The sequence below is a fragment of the Euwallacea similis genome, chromosome 23 (assembly GCF_039881205.1).
Source record: "Euwallacea similis isolate ESF13 chromosome 23, ESF131.1, whole genome shotgun sequence".
Lineage (NCBI taxonomy): Eukaryota > Metazoa > Arthropoda > Insecta > Coleoptera > Curculionidae > Euwallacea > Euwallacea similis.
Genome location: NC_089631.1, coordinates 2890696 through 2912318, shown reverse-complemented (window position 1 = coordinate 2912318; position 21623 = coordinate 2890696). Strand labels below are relative to the sequence as shown.

General features: G+C 35.1%; 1 protein-coding gene across 2 annotated transcripts; it reads right to left on the bottom strand.

Moving 5' to 3' along the window:
- Positions 1 to 6: 6 nt before the first annotated feature.
- Positions 7 to 17177, bottom strand: LOC136416573 (protein FAM135A). 2 transcript variants are annotated; one of them, XM_066401819.1, is made up of 17 exons: positions 16868 to 17177; positions 14035 to 14139; positions 12541 to 12726; positions 11910 to 12167; positions 11816 to 11845; positions 11462 to 11744; positions 10969 to 11228; positions 10756 to 10913; positions 3876 to 4746; positions 3293 to 3525; positions 2776 to 2889; positions 2554 to 2718; positions 2323 to 2496; positions 2097 to 2265; positions 1831 to 2042; positions 561 to 720; positions 7 to 326 (listed from the first exon to the last, which is right to left on the bottom strand). In XM_066401819.1, the coding sequence occupies exons 2-17, from the start codon at positions 14109 to 14111 to the stop codon at positions 53 to 55; spliced, it is 3624 nt and encodes a 1207-aa protein (XP_066257916.1). In that variant the 5' UTR covers positions 14112 to 14139; positions 16868 to 17177; the 3' UTR covers positions 7 to 52. The 2 variants fall into 2 exon arrangements, with proteins under 2 accessions (XP_066257916.1, XP_066257917.1); XM_066401820.1 differs by having other exon boundaries at positions 2554 to 2715.
- Positions 17178 to 21623: the final 4446 nt, after the last annotated feature.

Below are 21623 nucleotides of genomic sequence, written 5' to 3'. Positions count from 1 at the left end.
AAAAAATTATTTTATAGTAATTTTATTTAAAATATAGAAAAGAGCGAAGTAATCAACGGAAGTACTTAATACCAACGACCACCATAAACTTTTCGATGAAAATCTCCGAATCAAGAACTGCTATATGAGCAGCTCTGCCGATGAGAGCATTTGCGGTGTTAGGCAAAGCGTGATGAACATCATACCGCAAAAGTTTTAATTCCTTTTGCGCCAGTATCGGTTGCATAATATTGTGGACCATTTTTCTGTATACTGTACCCTGTTCGGAAGCGTCTTTTATGGATTCTTTGCACAGCTCTATTCTAGCAGAATGCAAAGGGACGTATCTGAAATTGGTTTAATGTATATGATAATATCGAGGCTGTTCATATTGTAGCGACACTCACGCATCACTCAAGCAAAAATCAATATTGGCTTCTAAAAAGTAATTAGTATATTTATACTAAAGTGAGCACCAGACTCAATGCATTTAGACGGACATCGCGCTCACTTGAGTGTGAGTGTGAGTGTCGTTTAAGCCCGGTATGAGACGGCCTTATAGGTAGGTAATTATTAGCAACCTGTCTTGTCCAGACCCACATAACAAAATATTTTTGAAGTGATGCAAGTTGCTCTTCTGGCTCAAGTTATACAAGAAAGTCATTTTCGGATCTGCAGCGTCTTTAAGGCAGAGCTGCAGTAGCGATCCGGATTTTTTCCATTTTTGCATAAACCACATGCCTGCGAAAACAATAATTATTGGAATCGTAACATTTCCTATATACAGAGTGTCCATGCAGCGCTCTCTCCGGTTCCTACGAGTTTATTTGTGATTTATATTGCATGTAATTTGGATAAATTTGCCAATGGAATTGACTACATGCATTATTGTTAAAATTGTAAGCTTGTATCATTGGAACAAATAATTTTATTTAATGGTCCATTTTTTGGGAAAATACACTCAGTGGTGTGTAAGTAATTCAAACTATACATATACAGGATGTTTCCTAAGCATTACGCAAAAATTTAGGGGACTATTCTCTAAGTAATTTTAAGAATTTTTTGTTCTTCGATGATTTTTGGAAAAACGCTTTGGTTCCTAGATACAAGGTGATAAATGTTTTTCATGAAATTTATTAAAAGCTACAATAATTGTTCAAAATGACTGCCGCCAGCTTGGATGCGTGCTTCTAAACTTCTCCTCATTGACAGCCGAACTCATTCAAAAATACCAGAACTGTTTTTTACTGAATTGCACCCATCAATTATGCGATTTCTTAAATCTTCTAAGTTTTCCACTGGATTAGTGTAAACTAATGATTTTAAATGATTCCATAGGGAATAGTCCAGAGGGTTCAAGTCTGGGGATCTAGCTGGCCATAAGTGATGTCCACCACGACCAATCTAGAGATCTCAATATGTTTCCAATTAAAAATTCGCGAGCAATCCTACTAGAATGCGCTGGTGCTCCATCATGCATCGACCACATTGCATTTCTGATTGCCAATGGTACATCTTCAAGGAATTCAGGAAGCGATTGTTCCAAAAAGGTACGATTTACTAGTGTTGTTTCAAGATTCACACTATCTTGTTACACTTATTTTAACCATTTTAATAAAAAATAAAAAATTTAGTCAATAAATATTTATGGCCTTGTATCTAGGGAACAAAGCATTTTTCCTAAAATCGTCAAAGAACAAAAATGTCTTAAAATTACTCAGAGAATAGTCCCCTAAATTTTTATGTAATATTTAGGAAACACCCTGTATATTTTTACATCAGAAATAAATTCGTAGTCCTAGGGAGTAGTGTGCAATGGATACACTTCTTGTGATGGAGATTAAAACTTACCCATATTAACTAATCCGCTACTGTTATATAAAGTTCCTAAATGTGGTCCAGAGAGTGATAGAAAAGTATGCAGTCTTGGTAAGATAAATTTTAGTTGTGGTCTCGTTAACGCTGACCGAATGATTATATTGCCTAAGGAATGGCCGACGAAGCTTATTCTAGTCGGCCTGATGCTGCTAGTATCTAAGTAATGTAGGATTTCGCTAACTAATCTGGAACATTAAACATTATACAATGTTTATTATTAAATGGTTATGCGTTATTACCGATCAGTCATGGTATCAAAGTCGCTAAATGTGTCACCTTGATTTCTCTCTGACATCAAAAAATCAAGATAAGCCCCGGGAAGACCCATCTCCAAGTAGGTTTTCACAAGTCTCAGGTCGGCAGAATTTCCATCCAATCCGTGAACGCATATAACTAGATGCATTCCCTCTGAAAAACGCAATTAACCTTATTAATTAAGATTGGCTTTTTTTATGGAGTGAGAACCTGGGGAAAATATCCGAAACTCATCAGCTATGTGGAAGTATGGTACTTGGGAAGCGAATGAGTTTAAATCCGAATAAAAAATTCCTTGGAAAGTTAATTGACTTTTAAACTCCTTCTTTGCTTTCAGGAACGGTTTCTGCGACTGCAAGTTGCTCTTGGTAAAGTGGTCTTCATCTGAAAGATATTAATACATATATATACGTTTGATACATTGATAAAAAAGTAACAAACCATTGATCTCGCCTTCGCTTTTATCCGACGAACTAAAAGTCCCAAGTTGATGAGCTTTACTATTTGTAACGGGCAAATCTATCATGTGGTACAATAAGTTATCCACAGCATTAATTTCGTCTTCGCATTCCATGGCTTCGTCCTCATTTATATTGTCTCCTTCTACTGAAATTAATAAACCACACTTAAACTAGATATTAACCGTTGATTAAAAGTGTTCACCATTCGTGGTGACGGAACTGGAGGGCGAAACAAGATCCCTAAATTGCTTTGGTGGGGGCAAAGCAATATTGTCCATAGAAACTTGAGGAGATGGGGTTTGAGTCTGATCACAGTCTTAAAAAATTATATAGGGTGTAAATAAAGAGTGGAATATGTTAAAGAAAACATTCAGAAAAATAGTGGCATAATGATATTTTCGCCATTGTATAAATAACAACAAAATAGTTGATTTCCTTAACTCCTGTAAAAGGTAATTGGGTTTTGCCATTTTGTTGTATGAGTAATTTGTGTTTGCATTGGTGGTAAATTTCTGTTTTATGACGTTTCCGAAATCCCTAGAATGGTTTTCGTTACAATTTAAAGTGATGCTTCTTGCATCAATTTCATCATACTTGTGCGGCCTTCTTGTATGCCCCAGTTCCTCACAAATCGACGTGTCGTTTTGTGAGGGTTTTTTCTGAACGTTTTCTTTTCTCAGTATTCTCAGAATTTCGAATGTTATTTTGGCAATTCATACCTGTTTTATCATGTCCGATTAAACCGTTTTCAACACCCTTAGCACTCGTCAAACAACCCGTATCAGTTTCGAAAACGCTACTGTTACGACTGTTAGATTCTTTACTAATATCACTAATTTTCTTGCTTTCTTCAGACAAGCGTATAATCTCCTTTTCGATTCGATCTAGCTTTAAATCTATAGCACTTATGACGGGGTTTGTTACGTCAGTACTGGATCCTAAAGAGCTGCTCCTAGAACAAGAAAAATGAGTATTTATTCCAGCTCTTCGAGTTGATTCATCTAACGAGTCATTATTCAAAAACTCCTAGCCATTATCGATCTGAAATAAATCGAGCCTTTGACCCTTACTTCTTAGGAATTTATTTTTGTCGTGTGGTTGCCTAAAACGGATAGAAATTAAAATTTTTATTATCAGACCAATACCTCCAATTTAAGGCCAAATTATTAACGGGCTGTTAAGTTTCAATGCAAGTTGATATCCATAGCAACGTAGAAATAGAACTTCTGTAACAACGTCTTTTGGATTTGATGATTTTGATGGTCCATAAAAATAAACGTCCTGAATCAACTTAAATCTTACCTGGAAGATATCCACCCACTTTGCTCGCTAGTGGTCGAAGACCCGCTTTCATAATACTCCAAATCGCCACTCAGTTTTTTCAGTTTGGGATTCAACGAAGGCATGGACCCGACAGCTGAGTTCAGCCTCAAAGGGAGTAGCTCCTCAGATATACACGACGTACTCCGTACTTTTCTTATGATACTATCGCTTAAAGCGGTTCTGTTTGAACACCCTGTTTTCCTAAAGTTACTACTTTCGCTTACTAAACTCTCGTTTGAACTACTGGTTGAACCTATCTCAAATAAGTTCAACTTTTGTGTCGGTTTTGATTCTCCATTAGCCATAACAGCTAAATTTTCGCTTTTTTTTCTAATTTTTTGATTTATCAAGGAACTAAATTTCCTATCTTCGTTACAAGGCCTCCGTTTCGGGGAGAAAGTTTGCATCGACGTAGATCTCGGCAGGAACAAACTGTTGCTATTCGTCGACTGATTGGCGGATTTAATCTTATTGCCAAATTTACTGCAATTTTTCTGATACTTTCTAGCATCAGGACTTTCAATCTTCTTTGCATCTTCTTTAGACCGCCCATTTTCCCGGGCATCGAATTTGTAATCACTAGCCATCACGCTCTTGTACCTTATCTTGATTGATTGATTTCGCACGGCCTCAAATTTCGGGGTGCAAAATACGTCGTTGCTTAAAATATTTGTCATGGAAATGTGAAAACTGTTAGATGGAGGTGTCTGCAAGTGATCTAGTGATTTGCTATGCCGAGTCGGGATCGTATTACTAAAACTTGTCGGTTTGTTTTGAGGTTCCCAAATTTCGAAGCCGCAGGAACATTTGGTGTTGTCCGTTGTTCTTGATCGCCTGAATGTTGCCGAATCTAAAAAAAAATACGAATTTTACTGTAGTATAAAGACATGCATAGGAAATAGCCATTGTTACATATCCGGATAATTACTTTAAATTGGGAAATGTTCCCACCTACAGTGACTAACAGCTTAAATGATGCAGTCGACATCAAGAGAAACTACGAGGATGGTCTACAGAAGTACCCGATCTGACATATAGATGGCGACTTTTTCGTTAAAAATTTACCTATATTACAGAGACCTAACCTTAAAAAGCTTATGTCTAAAGCTTGAGGATGCTACGTCGATTTGTATTCGTTTTGAAGTCGTTTTTGTTGAACGTTTTTAGAGATTCTGTGAACATGGAAAAAATTGGTCGCCGATACGTGATTCAATACTTTTATTTGAAAGGTCTTAGTTCATCCAACATCAAAGCGAAGTTAAACTCTACTTTGGGGGAATTTGGTCCTTCGTTAATAACTGAAAAATATGAGGTGGCGGAGTTTAAACGCGGTCGTACGAGCTGCCAAGACGAATTCCAAAGTGGTTGGCCCAATAAGACGACCACTCCAGAAATCGTGGTGAAAATTCACAGAATTACATACTGGAAGATCATCGGATAAAATTGCGCGAGTTAACAGACATGATGGATATAAGAAAGCTGTGCGCAAGATGGGTGCCGCGATTACTGACAATTGAACAAAAAGGAAGTGTTTGACTAAATTTTGCAGGAATAAAGCTGAGTTTTTGCATTGATTCATAATCATGGATAAAATATGGGTCTATCATTTTACACTTGAGACGAAAGAGACGTTAAAACAGTGGATTTAAAGAGGAGAATTGGTTCCAAAGAAGGCGAAAATTTCATCTTCAGGAAAGGTAATGACGTCAGCTTTTTGATATGAACGTAGGATATTTTTATTATTATCTCTCTAAAGGAAAAACTACAAACGGAGAGTATTGTACAAATGTATTGCAGCGTTTGAGCAAAGAAATTAAGAAATAGAAATTGTTTCATCAAGACAACGCATCAGTCTATACTTTCATCATCCCAATAGCCAGAATTAATCAACTTAATTTCGACCTCTTTTCCCACCCACCCTATTTGCCAGATTTAGCCCCTTCAGATTATTTTCTATCGTCAAACTTGAAAAAATAGCTTGGTGGAAATAGATTTGCCAATAATGAAGAGGTGGAAAACTATGAAACATCATTAGGAAAAGTATATCGATCTTAAAGGAGATTATGTTGAAAAATAATGTAATATTTTCCATTTTTTTTCTTTAAGGTTTAGGTTGGATATTTTTAGAACTATCTTCGTAACTTGTCTTAGGGACACAATATTTATTTCGAAAAAACAATATAGTAAAATTGAATTAATACAACTATTTTAAAAGCTGTTAATGTTTAGCCTCAGATATGCTACACCATCACATAAAATAATTCTCTTTTATGACATTATGTCAGATTTTAATGTCACAGCATAAATGACGCGAAACGCCAAATGAAAAAATTACAAAATTAATGATGGCAACAAACTCCTATAAATTAATATGGCATTGCTAATACTTAGTGGGTCCTTTGTTATCAATGACTCCCTGTAAGAGTGTAAGTATTGATTCTACCAACTTTCTTGTGTCTTTTGAGGTAGTGGTGTTCCAAGTTTCGGTAATTTTCGTTTTTAATTCATTTTTGTTCGATATTGGTCCATTGTACACTTTATATTTTAATGTCAACCACAAATTTTCAATAACATTTAAATCAGGTGACTGGACTGGTGTTTTAATGACATTTGAGCAATTATAAAACAACCATTGTTATCGTGACAAAAACGATCATTATTGTTGAGTTCTAATTTTTGAGCGCTTGCTACAAGATATTGTTTTAAAATACAGGGTAAACCAACGAAAACGAAATGGTTTAAGTTTAGAGTTCTTAATGTCATTAAAAGAAAAATTGCTTGAACACGTAAATTTATTTGTCGAGGGGAAGACCTTTTAAACTTATTTTCAAATCCCTGTCTTTAACCCCTTGAACTGAGTGCTATTCCCTAAAATCTTAAATGGAAAGTGGGGTTGAGTGACACCTTGTTTGAAAGGTCTTTCAATTTTCTTTTCAACGATGCCTACTTTGTGACATGAGATGTCATTTTGATATTTTAAATTCGAAATGTATTCGTTTCATTTACATAGACGCTTGCAGTTTAATAAATGTTCAAACTGCTATCCATTAACTTCCATGCAGTGGTACAGGTTCTCCTCAAATCAGTTTCTCACAGTATTGAGCATTTCTGGTGTTATAAGATGACGCTCGTTAATAATCGGCTGCCGTAAATCTTGTAGGTAAGATAGTTAAGTAGCATAGATCTCAGATTTTAGGTGCCCCTACAAAAAGAAATCTAACGGAGACAAATCTGGAGATCTTGGTGGCCATTCAATAACACTCCTTCTACCAATCTACCTTTCTGGAAATGTTTGGTCTAAGTACATTTCCACCTGCTGTGCATAATGCGGAGGAGCATTGTGCTGTTGGAACATTATTCGATTCCGTAAATAGCGTTCATCGTTTGCCACTATTTGAGTAATGCAGGTTCGATTGCATTTTCCAACACATCCAAATATATTTCTCCATTTAGGATGCCGTGTAGAAAAAAGGGTCCAACTAGATGGTCTCCGAAAATACCAGCCCACATGTTCAACTTTTCAGGATAGTGCGTATGTGTCTTGTGAAAAATTTTTGAGTTTACATCATTTTAGTAACGACAGTTGTGACAGTTTTCAGTTTCATTGACAAAAAAAGAGCACTCGTCAGAAAAACAAACGTTAAATAGTAAATAGGGGTTTTGATTTGCTCGGTCGCTAATAACTTCGCAGAATTACAGTCGCCTGTTGAAGTCATCCTCGTTCAGCTCTTGCACCAATTGAATTTTATAAGGATGCCATTTATGTTTTTATAATATTCTTCGTAGACTAGTTCGCTAAACATGACACTTCACTAAACTTCCTTGTACTTAATGTTGGATCTTGAGTTACGTGACCTATAACAACTACTTTTACTGCTTCATTGACTACTGGATTTACAATATCACGCTTTTTGTTAAGTACCGAACCAGTTTGGGTAAATTTTTGCACTAGTTCGAGGACACACTTTCGATTAACATATTTGTTTGGATGCCGTTGGTTGAAAATCTTTGATGATCTGTATCCAGATTTACTATTAACGGGTGTCATCTTATAACACCAGAAATGCTCAATACTGTGAGAAACTGATTTGAGGAGAACCTGTACCACTGCATGGAAGTTAATGGACAGCAGTTTGAACATTTATTAAACTGCAAGCGTCTATGTAAATGAAACGAATACATTTCGAATTTAAAATATCAAAATGACATCTCATGTCACAAAGTAGGCATCGTTGAAAAGAAAATTGAAAGACCTTTCAAACAAGGTGTCACTCAACCCCACTTTCCATTTAAGATTTTAGGAAATAGCGCCCTGCTCAAGGGGTTAAAGATAGGGGTTTGGAAATAAGTCTAAAAGGTTTCCCCCTCGACAAATAAATTTACGTGTTCAAGCGATTTTTCTTTTAATGACATTAAGAACCCTAAACTTGAATCATTTCGTTTTCGTTGGCCCACCCTGTAACTAAATACATACATGTATTAATTCATAAGTCCTTGAATAAAATCCAAGTTATCTACTCCTGCAGACGACATACACCTCACAACGTCAGCCCACCTCCAGTGTGCTTCACCGTAGCTTTCAAATTTTTTAAGTTCACCTCTTTATTAGGCTTTCTCCACACTGACATTTTTCCATCCGACCCAAATAAGTTGATTTTGGTTTCATCAGTAAATATTATTGAATTCTAGAAGTTTAAATATTTATTAATGCGCTCTCCGACGAACTTCAATCGTGCACTCCTATTTCTTTGGACAATAAACGGTTTATTTCTAGCAGTTAGATCGTGTGTCATTTTTTCTCAAAATGCGTCGAGTTGTTTCCAAATTTCATCTTTTTTCAAATTGTCGTTCCAGCTTGACATACAATTTTGATCAACTTTGTTTAGAATTATTGGTCATTTCTCGTATAATCCATCGTTCTTCGCGTTTCGTGAATATTTCATTTGGGGCCAGCGAAGACTTATTCGCGATTCTATTTTCGTTGCGGTAACGCCTAATGATGTGCTGAACAGTTGATGGACATCTCTTTACCATTTTGGCTATGCCCTTTTGGCTGTATCCATCTCTGCAGTGGATCATAATTAAGTTTCTTTCGCTGACCGTCGTTTGACGACTCATTTTTATGTAGTTTCCTTTAACTGATTGATATATTGCCGTGAAATGTCACATTAAGTAAAAAATAATTGCTAAATCAATGCTGACTCCGTAAATTAAAATTGACACGTTTTGTGCCGTTTTTTCTTAATTACATTGTTTAAGCGATGCCATTTAAATCGCACGAAAAATTCAATAAATATTTAATATAATATTACTTAAGAGCGGCACATCCGAGTAAAATATTAACTTACATGCTTTCATAATACTCATAACACATCACTCGATGAGTTTCCGGTCTGACACATAAATTTGTCACTTTTAAAACTTTGAATTGCTTATAACTCCGAAGATTGAAATTTTTTTTAGACCATTCAAAAACTGTTTTAGCAGAATGAAGGGGAACCAGCTTAATAGTGGTTATACATTTCTACGTGTACTCCTAAAGGCGGTAGCTCCCCAACTCTAAGCTTTTAAATTGCACTACCTATCATATGATAGCTTATTTTCAAGGTCTTTGTAAATTGCGTAGAAAAAACTAATTTCATTAAAAAGTCGATTTTTGAGAAGTTACAGCAGTTTTAGGGAAGAAATATCTTATTTAAAAAATATTTACAAAAACTGTTCAAAATGTTTTGTCAAAACAAGTTTTTTTTTTTTTTAATTTGTTATGATCATATATTTTTTTATACAACTCAATTTATTTATTACTAGTTTGAATATTGGTATTGACGAATATTGTTCTATTAGAAGTGTTGCGTTGAAAACAATTTGCGAAAACGATGTATCGATGAAATGGTAAATCGATAATGACTTGCAATTAGTTGAAAATCTTTTACATTTTCAATTGGATGGTGCTCCACCGCATTACGTCTTACAAACAAGGCTGTGGTTAGATCAACATTATCTAGGAAGATGGATTGATCGCAGGAGTGCAATAGATTGGCCATCGCAATCACCGGATTTAACACTGTTCAATTTTTTTTTGAGGCCACATCAAATCAGTCGCTTACAAAATCAAGTCTGTTAATCTGCAAGATCTACAGCATCGAATTACCGAAGTATGTCAATCCATTACCACTGAAACATTTGAAAATAGGACAGAAGTTGAGTTCCGACTATTTTTTTTGTTTAGAAAAAACTGTGAACATTTTAAACAGTTTTTGTGAATATTTTTTAAATATGATATTTCTGTATTTAAAATGTTGTAATTTGTCAAAAATTGATTTTTTTATCAAAAGTAATTTTTTACATGCAGTTTATAAAGATCTTTAAAATGAGGTGTCATATGATAGGTGGTGCAATTTAAAAATTTAGAGTTGGGATAGGGGTACACGTAGAAACTTGCAATCACTATTAAACTGGTTCTCCCTCCATTCTGCCGAAACAGTTTTTAAATGATTGAAAAAAATCAATCTTTAAAGTTATAAGCAATACAAGTTTTGAAATTGACACAGGGTATATAGTGACACTGTTGACAGACCCATGTGATTTCCTTAGTCAGAGCGGAGGCTTATTGAGTAATGTGTTATTAATTTAATTTCAGTATATTGTTTTTTCAAAATAAATATTGTGCCACTGAAACAAGGTAGTTTTCTTCAATGCGGACTGCATCATTTAAGCTGTGAGCCACTGTAAATGTCCTCGCGGTTTTGAGATATTTGTGGCAAAGTAAAAACTGGAATGGTAACATTACAAGGCGTACCATAATGATCGTGAAAAAAATTAATACGCATTATCTTTATACCATACTGTTTACATTCACCTTTCGATTTCGGCATATCGTACTGCTCACAATTCCTCTTCTCGTAATTGAAAGGATTCTGGTACTGATCCTCGAAGATTATCGGCATCGTCGCATAGTCTCCGTCTAGGAAGCTGCAGTGCACTGGCAATTGGGGCAAAAGCTGCATATACTTCGATCTACCATTTAAATTTATTCATATTTTACACATACACGTAGTTGTCTCAATCTTGCCTCTTTGTTAGTTCGGACACGACCAGATATTTTTGGTACTTGGCTTCAAAGCAAGTCATGGCAGACTTTCTAGTGTTTTGTACCAGGAAGAACAACTCTGCAAAGCGGCGCACGCGTAGAACGTGGTGTTTTTTACTCAGCAATTGTTGAATCACGATTTTGCAACTGAACGTCAGGAGGAAATAATTCCAAAGTTTTGTATTTTCTGCGCAAATGTCGTCCATGCACGATGATGATTTGTATGGATTTTTTTTCAAGAGCTACAAGATACGTTCTATATGTCCTGGGCGTATTGGTCATTCTTTTTTATTTTTGCGAATAAAGCGTCACGCTGCAGTAGGGGGGTTTTTGTTGCTATAGTGCAATTGCGCACTATTCTCAGTTAGATTTACCTGAGAATAGAGTGCAATTGCACCGCAGTGACATCAACCTTTACTGGTTTGTGAGGCGTTATGCCCAAAAAAATTGTCAGAAAGTGACGTGTGTGACCCACCTTAGTGTTGTCGTAATCGTTATACTTAACAATAAGCGTGTCGTAATTGTCGGAAACGATTTCCTCTCGTTGCAGCAAAAGCAATTTGTATTCCTTTATGGTCGTTTTTAGATTATTGCTCGATTCCAGTAAAATATTGTAGGCTTCTAAATATACGCGGGGAGATTCGTTAATCCTATTATAATATTTCTGACTGCTCACTTGTGGGACGGGATCGGTTAGTGTAGTCGTAGAACAATAGCTCGTGCGTTTCTTGCTCCAAGATTTTGATGTTTTTGGAGCGCTGCAAATGGCACACAAAAATTAATCTAAAAGATTAATAACATTTTCTGTCGATGCTACTAACTCACTTACCAGCTTTGCACATAACGTAAAATTCCTTTCCTACAAAACACATAAAAAAACGTTAAACGTATTATAATCGTCTGTGGCTGAGTGTATAACTCACTTCAAAGGAGGTTGAACTAAGGCAGTAAGGGCAGCGTGAATAGTAACGGATACAGCTGATAAATGGAAGTAGTCGAACATCACCGGAAGGTGGTAGTGGAGGCCTTCCACAGGAGAGAAGTTCAGCTGCAGCGTCCTAGAGGAGACCAGCTGCATAGCACTTACGGTTGTATCGCTAAACCATAGGTCCAGGATCAAAGAGAAATCTGCTCGGTTTAGGGAATCGCGAAGATTGTTACCGTCCACCAACATATGACACCTACAATTAAGAACAAAGTATTGCTAATAGAGCTTCTGCATAAAAGGCATCAATATCGACGAGGATGATGGAAAAAACCTTTTACCCCAGTGCAGCCCTCCGAGTTATTTACATATCTTTCAATATTATATCAATATCAACGAGAGTCAAATAGTCTTCCGCCCCAAATATCCCAATTAATCCGGACTTATTGCGGATGTCACACGGCCCTCGTCTCTCAATAATCCTCTGGAATTTCCGGCAGTATTTCCGAAATCTCGGATCAGCTCTGCTCGCCCGTTTTCTGTTTCATTTATTAAGATCGCACGGATTTAAAACACCAACAAAGAGGTTTATAGGGAAAGCTCAAAGTGAAGTGAGAAATAATTCTGACCTGAATAACACCACGTCCTTTAAAGATATCTCCTCATTGCGGTAGAGTATTTTAAAGGGTTTGCAGGCACCGTAGTTCCCCAAAACTACAGCTGACCCCAGGCCAGTGGTCACATCCGGTGTGGCTACTTCCACCTCCGCCACCATTTTGGATGCGACGCGCAAGGAGCAACGAATCTGGTAAATGCTGCAAAGGAAAAATTCAATCAAAGGAATATCATGAGGCAGTGATCGGTGGCAGACATATAACTGGGCAGTTTGGTGTTGTAGGGGGTACTCTTACTCTTTATAGCACCGCCACTAACTGTAAGATAGGGTCCTCTGTACCTTAAAGCCAGAAGAAACAGTGCAAATGGAAGAAAAAAAATTGGAAAATTACTAGATTTTAAAAAGTTGCGCTATGGCTACAACTTAGCGTATACCGACTGTTGTAAAATCGTCAGTAGTTAAAAAGACCTCAAATATTGAGATACAGGGAGTCCCATATTCGACTCTCAACATGGGGATCTCGGAAACCGTAAAAGATACAGAGTCAGTTAAACGAAGGTAAAATTGTGTTTTTATGAGAAGAATACTTTGCCTTTTTAATTGTTTAAAAATTTCGATTACTTGTGGAGATATCCGGAAAAAACGAAAGATTGTTATTTTCTTTTTAATTCGTTTCTGCCTTAAAAGACAAAGAAATACGAAAATGGAGAACACTTTCTTAAGGCAATTTTTCCCGCGCTACAACATGAAAATAGTTTTTCAGAGATACGATGTCACAGACGCAGCCTTCTTGTCTATTTTATTTATATTATTATTGCTAGACCCTATATTTCCAAGTAAGTGGATGAATAACCATAGTGCGGTTCATTGGCCTGCCCGCAGTCCAGACCTGAATCAACAACCAGAATGTTTAAAATTTATTTTCAAAATCCTGGCAATAAATATTTTTGATCTAGACGTCGCAAATCGGTAAGTGCGACACATAGTTGTCTTTCAATTATTAATGACTAGCCAAATTCGTAAAAAAGGTCAGATCCTTATTTGAAAAAAAAGTTGATGATGGTATTGGAAAATCGAAACGTCGTATTTCTGAAAAACTATTTTCATGTTGTAGTGCGAGAAAAAGTACCTTAAGAAAGCGTTCTCCATTTTCGTGTTTCTCTTTATTTTAAGGCAGAAACGAATTGAAAAGAAAATAACAATCTTTGGGTTTTTTCCGGATATCTCCACAAGTAATCGAAATTTTCAAACAATTAAAAAAGCAAAGTATTCTTTTCGTAAAGACATAACTTTGCCTCCATTTAACTGACTCTGCATCTTCTACGGTTTCCGAGATCGCCATGTTGAAAGTCGAATATGGAACGCCCTGTATATCTATGACAGATTGCATATAGAGCAGTGTGATCACTGACGGACATTAGCCGGGCACCCAAGGCCCTCATGAATTTGCTTTGCACCGAGGCCCAGTTATCCCCAGATCCGCCACTGTCAATATTAATGAACTTACCCTCTTTGGAACAGGTCCACATTGTAAAACTTGTAAAGCTCGACAGAAAACTCTATGGTTGACTGGAGCTGGCTCATAATATAGAAGAGTGATCCAACTACATCCCTGAAAAGAATTAATACTTATATCGTATGCTCACCCAGTGACTTTCTACCACTTTCCAGTGAGAAAATTCAGTTGAAGTTACACAACTCAACTATTTTGTGTGAGACTATATTGGTTTCCCAAAGCATTTTGCATAACATTTGAAATGCAAATTTGTGAGCTCTAGGTTCTGGAAACAGGTTTTCCAAACCTAATAGAAACCACCCGAGCCGTCAAATTGGTCAACTTTGCCCTAAAACTCGATTCGACAAAGGGACCCGCTTCTTAGCAAACAGCTTATGTAATATTAAGAGGGTCGTGTCCCAATTCTAAACCACGTAGATGCAGACATTGCAAGACAGAAGAATAGATTTCGATTCAAAACAGGGAATCTATTTAAGCAATAATAATTGTACTTAATCGAATGAATTTCTTTATTTTGTCACCGGAACTGCAATCAATACCCTACGTAAATCTAATATTAGCCCCAAAACAAATAGCTAGGTCGAAGTCGGTGCTATAATAATAGTCTTTTCATTATGAATTTTACTGTAACCCAGTAGCTTATAGAGGATATATAGCACAAGGGTTTGCACCTATATATATACTATATATGCTATATGTATATAAGATCGTATTGCCCTTTTCTGGAGGTCCTACATAAAAATAAAATTCCACGTTTGCATGAACTTTTATTAAATTAGGGAGAGCTCCCACGTAAACGATGTCTTAAGGGAAATAAAAAAAATTGGGTTGTACACAGGGTGTTATTTAGGTGCGTGGCCAAACCTTAAGGGGTGATCCTTTGAGTGATTCTAAGACGAAAAATTTACATAAACAATTTTATAAACATATGCCCAGTAATGATTCATTTTCAAAATACAAGCTGTTAAACCTTTTTTTCAAAAATCGTTTTCTCGTAAAAATCTTAAAAATCCTTTAGCCGATTTTATTGAAATTTGATAGTGTTATTTATGATTATTATTGTTATTTATGCGCCACTAATTTTTTTAAAACTTTAATATTTTTTTTACATTAGACAACTAAAAAGACAATTTTTTATCTCTTAAATTTCTTTCGCATCAAATTGTATTTTTTTATCCCTTATGTAAAAAATATAAAAGATTTATAAAAGTCGATGGCGCCTAAATAACAATAATAACCATAAATAGCACTGCCAAATTTCAACAAAATTGGCTAAAGAATTATTAAGATTTTTTTGAAATAACGATTTTTAAAAAAAAGTTTGACACCCCGTATCTTAAAAACGAAGCATTACTGGATCTACGCTTATATAAACTTTTCGTCTTAGAATCACTTAAAAAATCACCCCTTGAAGTTTGGCTACATAATGAAACAACACCCTGTATATTTGGGATTTCCTACTGTTTCGAACAGGTTTTTTTTTGACAGAATCTTCTTGTTAATCTAAAATTTAGTAACTATTTTTAGCAGCCGACGTTTTGCCGTATGCTGTATATATTATGAAGTGTATATATTTTTAAAATGTTATATCAGATGCTTTTTACACGCACAGCGGTACTTGAATTTGTAGGCATTTACATTGGCAGCTGTAACCTGCGATAGCACGAAACTAAAAACACGCTCTCAAAATCCCCCATTTAAAGGATAAACTCATTTTTCATTTTTCTGTGATATAAATACCCTTAACGACTCCACGGCAAAAAAAAACCTCCTTAAACTTGGTTTTTCTAAAGCCAAGCTAAATCAGCATTTCTCCCGGAAATACATGGGCAAACTTAATAAAATCCTTATACATCGTTTCCACTCAAAAAGTCATCAGTTAAGGCTACTTGAAATGTTCGAAAGAAAAGGGCGGTGAGTTGCTTGCAGTCAGCGTTTTAAATATTAAAAAGGTTAAATTTCTATAGAGTTCGCAAGAAAATTAGTAGCTGCTGCGTATATAGAAGTGCAACTTGGAACGTGTACGTCTACTTACGGGGGTTTATAATACGGGAATTAGATAAAGTATTGGCTTTACTGAGGGCTTGTTTATAGAGCTTCATCTTAGGATTAGGTTCCTCCTAGAGAGCATTAAAATAAATATCGAAGTAGGATAGTATACGCGCGGTCGCTTTTCCATTTTATTGGATTTCGAATAAGGGAAGGAAAACAATATCAAGAAGGGTCCGATTTTATTGCTTGAAAACAGAAACAAAAAGTGGTCTAACGGGTTTATTTTCAAAGAAAACATCCTTGACAGTTCAGTATTGTAAAAGCGACTAAGTTGTGGAGTTTTAGAAGATCCATTTGTATTGTAAAGAAAATACTACCCATACTATTTAAAGATCTCAACCCCTTAGTCTAGGTAAATTGTGTTAATCACCACAACAATGGTTAGCGGAATAGTCTCTTTACAGACTTTCAAAGCAATTGTGTCGAGCACAATTGTATAAGGAAACGGCAAAAATAAGCAACATTTATAAAAACGTAATTGTTATGTATCTCAACATGGGACGTTAGGTATTTTGTTGCGCTGATTCCTTGACAATATGTTGACAGAAATAACCGTTATCACGAAAATAGGCTTACGTTTCCTTTTTAAGCTATTACCCCCTGATTTCCGCCTCCTACGCATTGTCCTGGGCGACCTGCCCCAACCCAACAAGCGAAAATTATGATAATTTGAAGCGTTATCGACGAATTCAGCGGCAATGCACCAATTAAAATCAATCAGCCTCCCTAATCACCCGCCGATCCACCCAATTAGCCACCAAAAATAACTTACCAAAAAGTGCTAAAACTCGGCGGGCCAATCAAATCTATTCTTAGGCTTGAATTCTCCTCGTGGCCTTCTCGATCCCAAAACAAATGCCCATTGACGCCCGCCCCTTATCATCGTCCGGTCGGCCGATCGTCATTTTTTCACCGTCGTCTCTCAGTTCAACACTCGACTGATTCCCCCCTCGATGACGTTTGTATTCGGGGAGCAGGAACGGGATTACGGGGAAAACTGGGCCAGGATGTCGCGTTTTCCTGCGATTGCCGTCACCGATGTTACTGACTACTAGTAGAGTAGTCGGACCCTGGCCTATTTCTTGCCGATTCCGGCGCTGGGGCGAGGGCGCAAGTCGGGACGCACGCCAGAGGCGTCTGGATGTGGAGCTTTGGAGTCGAGGAACGAAGCTGGGAGTATGGAAGACAGAAGAAGGCTTTTGTTGAATATTTTTGGCAGATGCATATATACTTTTTCCAAAGTATACCGTAGTCTTTTCCAAGGATTTGGACGAGCACTCTTGTTAACCGTTTGGTGACAAATCGTTGACTATTGTATCTAACTAGCAAACGGTCAATTTCGGACGCGCAAAATAGAGTAGACATTAACAAATATCACATAAAGTAATTTCCAACACAGAAAAAAGGACATGTTGAATAAGGTACAATAGTTAAACACCAACCATTAGCCTCAAACCATCATTTTACTTCTCTTGCTCATCATTCATCAGCCATTAAGAAGAGGAATTTCATAGTATTTTACCCAATTAAAGTTCACCTCTCAAATATTTTAGTTTACCCTTCTACTCTTTTATCATAGGTCTTGAATACAGTGATGGATTTGTCACTATAACATTAACAAGGGTGTTCGTTCAAATCCTTGAAGAAGAGTAAATATTATTTTCAGTTAATCATTATTTATTTGGAATTGAAAGACAACTCTAAAAGAAAATTACTCGTTTTTACAAAGTTTACTGTGTATTAAATAAACCCGTACAGATGCCGTTTAATTTGATACTTTGGGTTACGTTTTTCAAATATTCGCAAATGTGTACGGTATTTAACAATTTGAGTTTAAGTTAAGAAATAATCAATTAAATTGATTGGTGCCCTTATGTTTTCTCTTTTAACCTAAGGGAAACAACAGAAAATAAAACAGTGTCTCCAACGAAAGGTAGTAACAAACGTGAAATTTCGATCACAGTCACCTCAAACATTTAAAAGTGGCCGTATATTTACAATGTAATTTTCTATTCAGCTACGTTCCGAACTTAGAAATCAACAATTTTTTGAAAATTAATAGAAGGGTTCAAGATTAAAAAAAAATAGTTTACTCTTAAATCTAGTTACATTGATATTTTATTTCGATACGCTATGAAATACAAAGCAGACAAATTTTAAAATTTGAAGGTTTCAAATAGGACCATAAGGGCTCACAATACATCGGCATAAATTAATTTTTTGAGAGGAGGAACTTTTCAATCATCAATAATGAGAAAGATCATTTTCTTTCTATTTGCCAAAAGTTGCCAAATTTAGTTGTAAGTTTATTTTAAAGTTTAATTTTTTTTAACAAATTAACTTTCAAGTTCTCCAATAGGTGGAAATATTTAAATTCAAATATATATACAGGGCGTTTGGTAGGTAACGCAGGACACTAAATAGCGTATCAGAGAAAGTTATTTTGAATTGATTTAACCAAACATACCTATACATGTACCAAATGTTACAGTTTTCCTGATAATTAAATTTTTAATATTTTTTTATTTGACCCTTCTTTTCAACAATTATTGAAAAGCAGAAAAACAATAAGCCCTTTTATTATAAAAATGTACTAAAATATTTAGTTATGTATGAATGGATTGTTTAAATTGTTTAAGCCATAAAATCTAAAATAGCTTTGTTACTTACCTAGAACTTCATAAACATGATTTTCCTAGCTTGTAGTACAACAAAGAGTCAAATTTAAACGTGGATTTTCTTTGAACGCTTATGTGTATGTTTATTTAAATTTCTTAAAAACTTGCTTAGGCAATGGTCTTTCAGTTCTTATGGAAAGTTTCTTAAGAAACATTTTAAAAATTAGAGCAATTAATTTTAATACTTTTATGCATCCACCAAGCATATTCGTCAAAACTTAGGCTAACCATTTATTATATTATCTTAAGATAGTTTTCCAGACCTTCGAAGTTTTTGGATTCTTACAATTTTTAACACGGTCAGCATATTCGTATTAAATAATACTTAATACTATAAAATAATATTTTATTTTCCAATGTAAAGAAAAGAAGTATTCGGGGATTCCTTAGTTGATTTTTACAAAATAAAAAAGAAAAATAAATGAACTTCTTAGTTGGTTGTGGTTGTAGAATGTCATTAGACATTACTGCAATTGATATTCATTTGTATTTAAGTCTATTTGATAATATAAACAATAAATTGTTATTCTTTAATTAGTGCGTTATTAAAAAAATATATCAAGACAATTGTAAGACTTGGTATATAGGTATGGTCGATTAATTAATTCAGAATGACTTCGTCTAATACCCTATCTTGTAGTATCTACCAAACACCTTGTATACAGGGTGTCCCAATGAAAAGGAGCTACCCCGGATATTTCTTATGCTGTCGTGTTTCGAATAATATTCCGATTCCATTGATTTTTCTTGAGGGACATGTTTTGACGTATACTTGACACCTGAACGAGCAACCCCCTAAAAAGTAGCATTACAACGTCACAAATTTGAATAAGAAAGAAGGGTCATGTGACATCTAGTTTTAAAGGTCTTGAAACCCCCTTTACAACTGGCTATCACAGAAGTAATTTTGACGAGTTGTTTTTGCAAAAATTCAAATTTTATTTGTCATCGTTAAATTCACCTTTAAAAACTTATCTTTAAAAATAGATGCTCGTAATCCAGAACTATTAATCGGTGTAATCAGGTGTTCTTTTGTTTCACAGACTCGTGAGATACGTCACTAGTTTAAATGACATTTATTGATTGAAAATGTGCGTCAAGTAGCTGTCATTTAGTGGATAAAAGTTTAAACGATTTTTGGAAAATCTTTGACATCCGGTATATTTTTATATTAGACACATTGAATATTATTTCATTTTTCGTATGGTTATCTTGCTTAGATCGGCTGTAACGTTTTGGTGTGGTTTGGAAGCCATTGTATCGTCGTCATCGTTTGGTATATGACTCGTACCTTTACACAAGGCGGATTGTAAAGTTTTTTGCAAGTTTTCGTACCGATGTCGTTTCTTCTTTTTCTTGGATGATTGAGTTTTATGGTAAAGCGTCGACAAAGATATTCGTAATCCGGAACTATTAACCGGGATAGCGGGGTGTTCTTTTGTGTCAAAGACTTGTGAGTTACGTTATTAGTGTGCCTGACGTTTAATGATTGAACGTGGGTGCCGTATAGCTGACAATTAATGAGTGAAAAATTGATCTGTAATATCTTTTTCTTCATTTTAATTAAGTTGTGAATGAATACAGTATATTTAACGCATTATGAAATTCTAAATTATTATTGTTCCTCCAAATATTAGTAATTTAGTAAGTAGAAAATTTAAATCCGCCAAATTGTCCAGGTTCCCATGCTAGATGCGGTTTTAACTAATCAATTTCTGTATAGAGGGTGTTTCTAAATAGATGCTAAAAATTTTAACGGGTGAACTCTGAGCCAAATTAAAGACGAAAAGTTCATATAGAGACATGCTTAGAAATACTTGATCTTGGATCTACAGAGTATTAAAAATTTTGTTTTTGTTTTTTTTAATTACTTGTTTATTTTTTTATCGAAACTTGCTGAAAATTTATTTTTGTTTGGCACCATACGCCGAATGTTTCCTACAGACAAACATTTTTGGACTTTGATTTCATGTACGGGATGATGCGGATTAATGGGTCTTGAGCTGTCATTTATCATATATTTTTTCTCTATTAATATTTTAATTCTTTCAGACAAATTGAAATCTGCATTGAGTTTTCTCACTTTTCAGTTTCTCGCAAAATTTCGCTTAAATGGACCATTTAGGTAATATTCCCGATAATAGCCAAGATGTTCACATCAATCAATTTAAACAATAAAGTAATACTTAGTAATACTTAGCACACCATATATGAACTTAAAGTTGGAAAATTTCTGTTTGTAGGAAACACTCGGCGTATGATATGTATAAATTTTCAGCATGTTTTGATAAAAAATAAACAAGTAATTTACAGAAAACGAAAAAAAAAATTTTTTTACACCCAAAGATCGAAGACAAAGTATTTTTTTACATGTTTATATATGAACTGTTCGTCTTAAATTTAGCTCAGGATTCACCCACTAAAATTTTTATATACATATTCAAAAATACCTTGTATATATTTTGCATTGATTTTTTAATTTCACAGCTACATCATGTTCCACAGTAGTTTCATTTTACATTCTTTTCGTGATTCTTAGCAAATTTTCGTCATCTGATAACTTTGTATCACATAAACGGGATTTTTTGCAGTTTTATCTTGAATCAGGATTGAAGTGGTCTTTGATATTAACTCCTCCACATCTTCAATATGTAGAAATTAAAAAATTCAAATGCATTGTGTCTAAGATAACAATGTCCAGCATTTCATTCCCGTGCAAAGAAATTAGATTATCATTTACCGATATCTCTAATAGATATAAACATTAAAATTCAAATATACCGGATATATTTTTAAAAATTTGCCACCCCTCAAATTTCTGGAAGTGTAAATTAAAGTTAAAAATGCTGT

Coding starts and splice junctions, on each gene's coding strand:
- LOC136416573 (XM_066401819.1), bottom strand. CDS start 14,111: ATGAGCCAGCTCCAGTCAACCATAGAGTTTTCTGTCGAGCTTTACAAG. Junction 11,846..11,909: donor TTAGTTCAACCTCCTTTGAA/GTGAGTTATACA, acceptor TGTGTTTTGTAG/GAAAGGAATTTTACGTTATG. Junction 2,266..2,322: donor GTTTCGGATATTTTCCCCAG/GTTCTCACTCCA, acceptor TGCGTTTTTCAG/AGGGAATGCATCTAGTTATA.